This window comes from Vidua macroura, chromosome 1 (assembly GCF_024509145.1).
Source record: "Vidua macroura isolate BioBank_ID:100142 chromosome 1, ASM2450914v1, whole genome shotgun sequence".
NCBI classification, from domain to species: domain Eukaryota; kingdom Metazoa; phylum Chordata; class Aves; order Passeriformes; family Viduidae; genus Vidua; species Vidua macroura.
This window is the reverse complement of record NC_071571.1, coordinates 19,278,676-19,290,885: the sequence shown is the minus strand read 5'-3', so window position 1 is coordinate 19,290,885 and position 12,210 is coordinate 19,278,676. Positions and strand designations below refer to the sequence as shown.

The 12,210-nt window shown below is 36.4% G+C and overlaps 1 protein-coding gene across 2 annotated transcripts in view; it reads left to right on the top strand.

The window, feature by feature from the left end:
* PLXDC2 (plexin domain containing 2) overlaps positions 1 to 12,210 on the top strand; it is a 248,792-nt gene that overhangs the window by 127,365 nt on the left and 109,217 nt on the right. For both annotated transcript variants that reach the window (XM_053992518.1, XM_053992509.1), the window contains exon 3: positions 9,341 to 9,487. In XM_053992518.1, the coding sequence (XP_053848493.1) occupies positions 9,341 to 9,487 (147 nt within the window). The remainder of the gene's footprint in view (positions 1 to 9,340; positions 9,488 to 12,210) is intronic.

Below are 12,210 nucleotides of genomic sequence, written 5' to 3'. Positions count from 1 at the left end.
TTTAGCATCCTGATCTTGTCTGGGTAATTGTGAAGTGCACAGAGTATTCCTCTTAAAAAAAAACCAGTGTAGATTCTGCAGAAATCTTGTTTGGAGCCTGATGTCAGGCAAAGGCAGCAACTTGGACACGCCTGTCTAGACAACATGTAACTCATCAAGCATCTCAATTAAATATGATGTCTTAGAGTTGTGGCACAAGAGTTCTCAAGGGATTTATTTATTTTATTGAGCGTGACTGGAAGATCTGATAAATAAGCATTTCTGTGACAAGTCCTTAAGAAATGTGGCTGGTGAGAACAGTTTGGTAAAACTGTACATATCATTTTTTTCAATATTCTTGTGTACACAATCCAGACTGAAATGCTCTTACAGATGTATAAAGAAAAAGACATGTGAATAAAGCAAAATGCATACTTTTTCCAAACAAAAGACTGGTAGAAGCTGCTAACCACTTTCATAATCACAGTCTTTCTTTGTAAGCCTTGAAAGTGATTTTGAAATTTTGCTTATTGATTGCAGATTTCAGCCAGTCCCATGTTTTAGTTACTAAAGCTTCATGTGTGTTGTATATGAGAGCTAAACTAGAAAATTCTGTGGCTAAATAAATTATCAGTTTGTTTGCAATCTATTTAAAACCAGTGCACCCCAGGGAAGCTATGGTGACACAGTTTGTCCTGTGTTGCCCAGGTTCTCGGATGGGCATGGTCTGGCTATATGCTCACCAGCACATAGCTGGACTGAACAGCATGACTTTGGCAAAGACTGGTGCTAAGTGAGGTGTATGTTGGGACACCTTTAAAAGCTTCAGAATAAGCTTTATCCCTACAGGTAAAATGCTGCTGCGTTAATTAACCCATGCTCCTGTCTGTATCAGTTTTGTATTGTTCATACATGTTCCTACAACTCAGTGTCCTACAGTTTTTGCTCAAAACCCTGATGGATCCCTGAAACACAATATCAACAGCTCAGGAACGGCATCTCATACCAGTGAGCATGGAGGCAGCTTCCTGCACTGTCCCATGGAAAGCCCTGATCAACTACAAACTATATCTGCTAATATCAACTTAATGCTTCAGATCTGTAGCACTTTCCATACCAATATATATTTGCCATTTCCCCTCCTCATGTGAGGCCTCAGGGCTCTTGGCTGGGTCTCAGTTGCTGTTTTCCTCGTATCTCTTCCAATAGACAAGTGCCAAAGAACAGGAAATAAGGATGACTTGCATCTCCTGGCATTTAAAAATACAGTGGAGGAATACAAAGGCTACAGAGAGTTTAAAGTTGCTCTAATACCTGGATGGATAAAAAGAAGAGGGTGTACAATACTAAACTGAACTTATATATTTAGGGGAGGAAAAAAATTGCCCAAGTGTGGCTATAAGTAGGTCAAAGTACACATGCTCAGAAACACAGTTTGTTATACTCCACACAGAAGTGGATCTTTAAAAGACTAAAATATTAAATCTTTAAAAGCCAACTTGACAAAAATGTAGTTATTTATGGTATTATCTGGAGTATAAGCCCCCAAGAATGCAGCTGGTAACAGATGTGGTGCCATAACCAGTAATGCTCTGTAGTCTAGACCTGGCAGATAGGTTTTCATGTTTACAAAAAGTCATTTTTGCAGTTTCAGTTTCATGAACCCTTCAGTCATTTATACATATGAGAATATAAATGCCAAAACCTGTGTTATAATTACGCCAAAATAAAATTTCTGCTAGACTATTTTTGGGCATTGTATTGAAATGGTTCTTCTTATTTTCTTTCTTATTTTTTTCTTAATTCTTTCTTATTTTCTTTTAGTGGAGAGGATGCTACATGGAGCAGTTAATAAAGATGCATTTTCAGAATGTCATTTCTCAGACTTCTGCTCCAACAAATCAGGAACAAAACTACATAATAAATATTTCCCTACTGTAATTGGGTTTTGAGTGACTGGTGATTTGGCCTTTTTCCTTTCTTAAGTAAGGCATTGCAGAGAATTTTGCTCTTTTGAAGCTTGTCTCGTATGACAAGACAGTCCAAAGGGCTTTATAAGCCTGCTGTAATGACCCCTAAATAGGCTGACAGTTTTATAGCAGTACCCAAGAGGGAAGCTTCCTTTCAAAAGCAGCTGAATATCATGGAAACGGCAGTGACTCCACATTGACTTCTCACTAAGCTGCAAAGACTAAATGGCTTTTTGGATTAATAACAGTTTTATAGCATCCTTCTCTTGCAGAATGTCTGTCAGCATGTGTGACTCGCCATTATAGGTGCTGTCAGGAGCTCAGATAAGTGCAGTTTAAAACCTGGGAATTTAGCTTGTTACAGTGCCACATAAAGCCTTGTGTCTGCATGGGGGAGAGAGATGTGATATAAATCCTTTGTTTCATCCCAGCTGATGACAGTTTTTAATGTTTACCATAACAACTTCTGGATGTAAATCTGTAAGATTCTGGGCAAAGTGACTTCCATACTGGTCCTAGTGAAAACCTGAGTGTGAGGACTACTGCACGCACACAAAATAGGCTTTCAGGACTCTGCAGAGTACTCATGTAGCCTCTTCTTGGAGAATATAGTGAGATGACATTTTTAATACCAAAGCACTTAGATACAGAATCTCCTCTTCCATTAGTTTGCCTTCCTCTCATTCATTAGTCATTATATTAGCTGTTCAAAGTGGATTTTGCTAGGGTTTTTGTCATTAACAGTGATATTCACAAGCCAGTAGTTGATGTCAACTATGTATGTATTGCCCTTATTGGGCAATATATATATGGGCAATATATATTATTGGGCAATATATATGTGTATTCCCTTAGTTTGTCCCATATCAGACATTGAAAAAAAAAAAAAAAAAAACACCAATAGAAAACCCAGCAGATTGCAGCTTTGTCACTATGAAAGCAGCAAGTCACTGAAAAAGCACTTCTCTAAATTACGTGTTTCCTCAGTAGATTTGTACAGAACAAAGACTTTTGTTAAGAAATTGAACAGTAGAGAGTTTATCCTTGATGCAAAGTGCTTATGAAATTGTTAATTCTGAGCACCTCAGAACAGTTGAGTTTCCTAAGCAGCAGCCTCTATATATTTCCCAGTAAGACTATGTACATGTTGTAATCCACATGTACCTTATCTACTGAAATTAGAGCTTTCATGTTTTGAGAGGCCAGTTCAAGTTAAATATTCCTTAGGTTCTTCGATTATCAGATCCTATAAACCTGTAAATTAGGGCATTGCTATATTATGATTGTAATTGCAGTATTCTGTTAGAATGAGCTATGTGGCAGCAGCATGCATAGTGTCTCTATCCCCATTTCCCCTGGCCTTAATCTTCCCAGTAGGACCCCATCTCAGGATAGGTGATCCTCTCCTGTACTGTCTCATCTCCTGTGCTAATGGCTATTATACTGGGGATATTCTCCATGTGTCCTTGCTACCTGCCCCTGTCTCAGTCAGTGTCTGCCTAAAGAAAATGTGAATAAATGAGGAAAATCAGTTGCAACACCATACACACATGCTTCTCCTGCCCAGGTAATGCAGAGTGTGACCATGCATCTCTCTTGCCCCTTCTCAGGGCCCAAAAACGTGCTGTTGAGAAGAGGCTTTCCATCACCTGCAATGCAGAGCTAGCTCAAGTCCTATCCAAGCTGTCACCTCTGTTCTCCCCCTTGGGCTGCTTTTAGCTAGTGGGGATTAATCGTGCTCAGAAATCTAAAAGCAATTTTCTAGCAAAAGTCTGAAACTATTCAGAAGTCACTTTTGGCTGTATTTTACTGATGTGATAGGTAGAGATGCCATAAGAGAGTAGCCAGCATTACATGTGATTGGGTAAAAGTACAAATAGTTTTGAGGAAGCTATTTTGGCTGTATGTGTGCAGGGGCACATTGTTGCTGTCATATTTAAATAGAAAGGGTGTTTTGATTCTGCAAAATGGATTGCCAGAACCGCTTTATTCCTTAGGGAAATAATTATAATTGCTAGCCTATTTCCTTATATCCTTTTACTGTCCAAAGAAGTATTGTTATCTTTGCTTTTTTGCTGAAAAGTAGTCTGTTTTAAAATACATAATTGCATGTTTTCTTCTTTCAGTGTTTTGATTTTAGTCTACAAATGCACCTTAAAGAAAACACAATTCTCTGATTAATTTCATAGGGTATTAATTTAGAAATGTTTGTATTCAGAAGTAAAGACTCTGAAATTAGTAACTGGTGAGAAATTTTCTTGGAACTATTTTTTGGGGGGCAAATACTAATAGAAATTTCACTTAATTTAAAAATAAACCTGGTCTGTGAGTTTGGCAATATTTGAGCAATTTATTAATGTTTTTTTGTTAAAAATCTGATACCAGACCTGCCATTCACAGTGATAAAATCTTTGAGAGCTTCAGAGTTTTTATATTATGTTGTCATCTCAGTTGAAGCTGGAAATGCAATTTCAATAAGTAGCATATTTAAAGGGACAACAGTTATCAAATTAAATGCAGTCTTCCTGTCTTCTACTGCATCTGGCAATAACTCATGACACTTGATAAGGAAGATCTGATGATAAGGATCCTTGGATGGGATGATTGATCAATCAATTGATTGATTTTTCATTGATAATGTCACAAACAATGTTCCAGTACTGGGACAAGGCAGCCAAAACAATCTGCTGAAATGTAACGGCCATCTGGTTGGCTGATCCATAATAATTTGCCTTGTGGATGTCTTCCTCTCCTTCCTCAGAGAAAGCAAGACTTTTTCTACAACATACTATTGTGCAACAGCAGAGCTCATTCCTGGGTGTGCCAGTTGCTTTTTCTCTGGTTGAAGTTATGAGTTTGCTTCAATTACAGTCTTACACAGAGAGAGCTTGAGAGATGGCAGGACTTCTTGTTCAGTAATGTCTGTCGTTTAAATCGAATTGAATCCAGTATTTAAAAACAAAATATTCATGCAGATGGATTCAACAGCAACTCTTGCTCCTAAATCTTGTTTGATAATATCCTCTGTCTCCTAGAGATTAATATTACTTTTCAATTTCTGTTAAAGAAAAAATGTGACAGGAAAATAATTAAATCTAAAGAGTCACATGTTTACTCATGTGATTGTATCATCATAGAATCATGGTGTCTTCATTGTGTCTTGGTTTGAAAAGACAGCTGTCTGCTAAGGAAAGCAGGAGCCTCCCTTCAAATGGAAATTGTATACCCCCTACCTCCAAATTGTTATAATTTTGAAATTAAGGGTCTCTCAGGCAAAGATATGGGAGCAGGAGTAACAGTTCTTTATTAGGGAAGAAGATAAAAATGCAGTATTACAAAACAACACTCACTGAGTCAGAATACGACCTGACACCCTGTTGGTCAGGGTGTTGGCAGCAGTCCCATTAAATGGTGGCTGCAGCCCTCCTGCAGTGCCAGGTGTGGTTCTTTTGGAGCAGTGATCCTGTAGAAGGGTGGCGTTTTCCTCTGAAGGTCCAGTGGTGGTGTAGATAGGCCTGGTCTTCCTCTGGGAATCCAGCAGAGTAGAAAGCTCTTGGAATCTCATGGGGAAAGGCTGTTGTGGTATTTCGAATCTCAGATTATATCCAGGTAGGAATGCTTGGCTCCTTCCTCTGGGTGGAGCTTCTTACAAGGGGATGATGTAATTTTATCAGTCATGTGGTGAGACTCAATGGCCCATTAACAGATGATATCTCCCCAGTGGGAGGATTGGTTGTGGAAGAGATAAAGAAAACAGCCCAATTAACAGAAGATAACTGCCCCACCTCTAACAGATGGGAATAGAATACAGCCCCCTATCCACATCTTGCAACCCAGAACACGTTGAGAGGAAGCTTTATTGTTTCATGTTTGTTTTGCTAGTATTTTCATGCCTATCTTTGGCCAGAATCCCAGTTAATAATTTGAACTAATGTTGGAGGCATAATGTAGTTGTTACTTTTAAATATCACATATAGTTACTTTATGTTACTTCATTATGAAAGATCACATCACACATTGGAAGCCTTAATTTGTTAAGGGACAGCAGTTACTGATGAAATGAGTATGTGACATTTGGATTGTATTTGGGATTTTCTGTATATGTAATGTATGGAATAGATGTTAAGTCTTTGAATTTGACAAATACTGAACACGAAGTATTTAAAGAAGGCTTAATCTTCAGTTGTGCTGAGCTTTTATAAGTAGTGCATGTATTCAGCTTTCCTGAAAAATTCAGTTGTATTTGGAGAAGTATGGGAATATATTCAAAGTGTCAGCAGACAATACCCCTTGTGAAAGCTAAGAAATTAATTTCTACAATCAAAAATAAGATGGCAACTCAGCATTAAATATTGCCTGAGGTTAAAAATAACTAATTTCCCCAAAAGAAAAGTGTTGTGAGAGATGTTATAAAAAATATTCCCTTTGTAGTCACAAAGGTTGCCAACAGTAGTCCTCATAGCTGGTGCAAAGAATATCTGGGAAAATCCATTGCTTTAATGCTGTACTGTTCCATAGAAGAAAGATGCTATGTACTTCATATACAAACAGAATTTGGACAGAATTGCACATCTAGAGATCCAGTGGGAGATAATGCTCATATCCTTCAAATACCTGAAAAAGAAAGAAAAAAGAAAATCTTTCTTGAAGCAGTAAAGGGTATGTTCTCTACTTTCTCTGCTTTCTTTTCAGTAACATGCTTCTATGTCACTAATAGATACTGAAAAGCTTCTTCCTCTTCATAATTGTATCTTTATAAAATTCTTATTATCAGTAAAACCCTAAATCTGTCTCATATAGCTACTGAAATTATTTTCTGCATTGAGTACTTTACATGCAAATTCAGTAAAATTTCTTAAACATTTTTCCATCTTCTTACATAGTAGCTACCTGTAGGGAATGGAATGTATTATGAAGCAGGTACAATCAGCCAAAAAATATAAAAAGGTCTGACAGAATGAAAAGTCATTGGTATCTAATGATACCAATAAAATCATATTTATTAAAGATTCCAAGAATTTCATTTCCATGGTAATGCAAATTAGGAACTATGAAAGCAGTGACTTGGAACAGAAGCTTGGATCCTAACCTTATTTGGAGCTCCCAAGCCGCTCACATCAACTTTAGCAGTTAGCTGTGTGTGCCTTTTTGTTTCAGATTGTAAATTTACAGATGGAATTAAGAAAAATTAGGATCTGAGAGAGAAATAATTAATAGTATATTCATAAAATACATCTATATGAAGGCTATGAAGAGGAATTCTGTCTTCCTTCTATCATTCAATTTGTTTCCTTCCAGAATAGATAATTAATGTAAGATTATTTAGCTTGAATTAAAATATTAAACAAGACTTTTTATACACAAAATTTGGTAGTCATAAACAATTCCTCACACAGTGCCAAAATCTTGAGCTGAAGGCTATAATTTAAGTGTTTGATTTACAATCTGTATGATGAATCCTCTTTAGGTGTGGGTCAAGATACCATTTAAAACATTCTTATAAAGCTACTAACTAGGCTCAGTGCTAGAGCCTTCTAGTTGTGGAGGTGGGAGCTTAGGTACTAGAAATTAACTGGGGTAGCTTTATTAGCCATTAAAGTAAAAATTGAAATGCAAAAAACTTTGCACAATTTTGACTATAGTTTAAATATTGCATGGTTATCTGAAACCAGCTGTTTTGGTAATTATTTGTTATTTGTCTCTGGAGCTCTTTCCTGGAGATTTTGTATGCCTTAAATGTGACCATTATTTGTTGAGAAAATTTTTTTCAGAACGATAAATTGGGCTGGGAATATATATATTTGTTTTCAAAACCTTTTAATTTAGAGTACCTCTATTGTATACATGACAGCAATAACTGTTTCTGTTGACCATTAAAGGAGGAAAGAATTTGGTACGGTGGCTGGCTCTTGTCATCTTTCTGACAGTATAGTTTTAATTATGTTTACTTGTGTGACTTACCTGGAGCTGGTGAAGCTGTTAGAAGTTGCTTCAGAATTGTTACTGAGATTTACGGATATATAAAGTACATCCTGGCATGCAAAGTACAGCAGAAGACACAGAAATTGTCAAGGAGAAAATACCCTGATTATATCTGCAACAGCTAAAATAAGATGCATCAGTAATGATGTTAATGTAGGGTCAAATCCAGCTGAAACAGGATTTATGGTCAATATGTTTAATCTAGAACATGAATGATGTCATTAGAATATAAGTCCTTGCTGTGTGTGTCTCCAGCTCAGGATCATGCCAACAGGAATGGGTTATGTATGATCTGGGGTTGTGTGGAGGGGATGTCAGGTCTGCGTGGCAGCACAGCCTGATTTGAGGGTACTCCCATGCGGCTGACTGGATACAGGAGGTACAGCAGGAGGGGAACATCTTCATCACCAGGGTCATTCCAAATTCTAAGTCCTCCTCTTCAATTTTCTATTGTACTTTTTATTTTCTGAGTTTATTTTAATTTTCAAACTCTATCATCGAGGCTTTGGGAGTTTTTTATTTTGTCTTAGAAGGGGAGGAAGTGAGGAAGGAACTAAGAAATACTAGCATGTACTACTTTTATAGAATTACTTGTAGCTATTCAGCAGAAAGCTGGAAATGCTGTTGATTTAAATATTTTGTGGTTACAAAAGCTTGATTTGAGTAAAGGAAGAGTGGGAATCTGAGATGAGTTTCATTTCTTGCCTCAGACCATGCACTTTTTTTCTTTTTTTCTGTCTTAGATAGGAAGGTAGAGACCTTCACAGTAATTAACCTTAACAAAAATTTCCTGTGATGGGAGCATGACAGCAGCTACTGTATTTTTTAAAACCACAAGAATTAGGAAGATTTCTTCCACAATTATGTTATATTTGTCTGTCTTAGAGGGACAAATCTACAGTAAACCAGACTTTTGGAGATTTAAAATAACATAGCATTGTAAGCCTACAGCTATTAGGAATGTTTCGGATGTTCTTAAATAGTGAATTATGTTCAGAAATGTTAAAAACTATGATTTTTTTAAGGTGTTATCCATGAATAGTTCTCATGGCTTCATTAGAGTGTGGTCATTGTTACAGGAACTGTCCATCTTGCCTCAAAAGACATCAGACATTTTGCTATGGATTTCACTGATGTGGTTATTACACAACCTGTATGATTGGTACTTGGGATAGTGAACATTATAATCATAATATAAGATGATTGCATGAGGTAACTGCCTTGTCAACTGCTAGTGGTTAGGAGCAAAGCTATCTCTGCAACATATTTACAATTCTTAGTCTTTTTCCTTGATTGCTGAGTTTCTTAGAGGAGCAACAGGACTCAGTATTTTAAGGGTGAGTTTTATGTAAAACTAAGGGGCCTCTTCCATTAAAATCTGTTTTTTCTGTGTTTTTTCCCTTTTTTAGGAGGATACAGATCATAATTATTATACATCAAGGACATATGGCCCCTACGATTCTACCAGCCGGGATTTGTGGGTCAATATAGACCAAATGGAGAAGGACAAAGTAAAGATTCATGGGATCCTTTCCAATACCCATCGTCAAGCAGCAGTAAGTTATTTTATAATTTTTTTATTTGACAATCATGGATATTTTTCCCCAGAGATCCACACAGCAGTATTACTAGGTACCATGGCTATTGTTCATAGAGCTATGTCATTGAATTCTAGTTAAGCTATGGAAGTCTTTACACTATTGTTGTCAAATGATTCCTTGAACTTTTTGAACCTTCTGTAACAGTCCTTCAGAGATGCCTTTAAACATACATTTAAAATTTTCCTCTGTTCCTAAGTGAATGCCTTACTTAAAAGTTGTGAATGCCTTACTTAAAAGATGCAGATGTGTTTAACAGTTTTAAAGCTGAGAGAAAGCACAAGTTATTTCATCTTTTCCTTAGTTAATCTATTTTCTCCCTGGCACAAGCCACGTGACTGCTCAGAGGAACGCAAGAGGCAGCAGAAAGAAATACTGTGGTATTTTAGTCAGAATATAGAAAACAGAGTGAGATGATAAATCCAGCACATGTAACTGGCAGAGAGTCCAATTCAAAAAATATATCCTTCATAGTTAAAAAAGTGTAGGCAGTCAGGTATAATGCAAATGCATAGGGTTCAGACAGTTATAGATCTTTGGGGTAGACTTAATGAAACAGCATATCGGCTATTTTCCTAAGAAAGTTTGATTCTAATGAGAAAAAAAGAACCTCAAGGGTACCTAAAAGTGAAGACCTCTCTTGTCTGTCTTGTCTACTTTATGTGGGATCCTAGTGCTCTGTGTTGAGTGAAAGAATGGAAATATGCCAAAAGAAAAGCTAATAAATAAATAAAAAAATTTAACCCATGTTTAATGACTAGCAAAGATGATACCCTTCCATGTCTTTGTTGTAAGCACTTTTGTTTCCAGTTGGATCCCTGAGATTATGCAGCTGAAATGTCTATCCCAAGGGGGACATTTTGTTGGAGTTATTAAACTGGAGCCTAGAACAAGGTCTGGTCTGGTGTGGGGTCAGTGTAGAGGGCCATTAAGCATAGCAAATGGAAACTTGAGGGCTTCAACTGTTTCTCCCCAAAGCAAGTGGTTTAAGGCCTTTCTTCTGAATGTCAGGTGCCCCCTCTGCCTTTCTTCCAGCTGCAGCAGAGAAAGCTCTGGTCCCTGTTTAGCACACTGATATCCATCTCTTTTCATGCTTACCCAAGTATCTTGGACTGTGAACTGGAGTGGCTGCAGCCATATCTACATGGAGTCTTAAAGACCACTTTTTCAGATCTGTTTTCTGTCCCCCCAAAGATTAAAAAGTACCAGAGAGTCATCCTGTAAGGTTTTTATTCCTTATTTTTTTGCATGTATAATTGATTTTTTATACGTGTGTGTCCAAGTAAACAACATCCATATGTACTACACAACAAAGGTGTTTAACAGAGAGATGTGATCTTTATAACTGTACAACTGCAGAGTAATATATATTTTGAGATCATACATACCTCAGTAGCAATCTCTTACCTTCTCTCCCATAAACTTTGCCATTACTCTTTTTAAAAGGCCATTTTGCACCTCTTGCTGAGACTCAATGATTTACATTGTATTTTCTAAACATTATTCTCCAATTTGACAATAGAATCAGGAGTTAAATTATCACATGCTTAATATTAAGGAATTAATTTACGATGTCAGGGATTCTTTGAATGCTAACAATTTTACACTCAATTTGTGTGTTTTCCTTCATTTGGAAGTAAATAATCCTGAGAGTTCCCAGAAGCTGTCAGTTTGTTTTGCTTCTACAAGAAAAGTCATAAGGACTGGAGAGAATCCTGGAGAGGATCCACGAGATGGTTTGATTTTTTTTAAACAGCATAGTAATTGTGTGTAGAAAGTAGCAAACATATATTAATGGAACAATTAAAATGTCTAACACTACAGGATTTATAACTCTAGTAGTAAGGGTGTTTTTAAATATATTGTCACCATCTTCTTAACCATACAATAAAATTTTAGAGGTGACTTTGATATTCAGTGTGTTCAAATTAGATATCTAAGAGCTGATTACTCAAACACTGGACTAAGATACAGGATATGTCATATTTGGGAACTCTACTCCCATTTCTTCCAGTCAGTCCATTAGATCATTTATTCATGGAGAGAACATTTTTATTTCAGTGAATTGAAAATTCTGATATTCTTTCTTAAAAATGAGGTATGCTTTCTAGCATTAAAATAAAAGCAAAATTTTAGTGGCTATAGAATATTGTGTTTCAAAATATTTAAATCATGTTGCTTATTAAAGTATTATGCTAAAAAATTGCGTATGTTAAACATTTTTACATTGTCAGAATTCAAGGTATCACATTTTGACTTAAGTCAGTGGGAGATCTATATCAGGCTTGAGTGGGAATGGGATGAAGTTTTTGTTGCAAACATCTTTGTAGTAATGTTCATATTATAGCCTTTTAGAAGACAGATAAGGGGGCGCAGTTTTCATTTGAAGTAGTTCAATGGTTACTATGATTCAGAAAGTTAAAGTGAATAGGTAAAATGGAGGATGGTATATAAAGGAAAGAGGGAAAGTTTGGTCAGAATATTGGTACTTTCAACAGAGTTCTTCAAATTATGTTTGGTAGAGCAAGGACATAATTTAAATGGAGTGCATTCATAGATGTAGCATACATTTCAGCAGTGAAAACTGTAGAACGTGGTAAAGGAATATTTGTGTGAGTTAATTCATATGCTGTCTTTTGCATATGCCATTTTTGATTAGAAATGTTCAGTTGTACATCCAT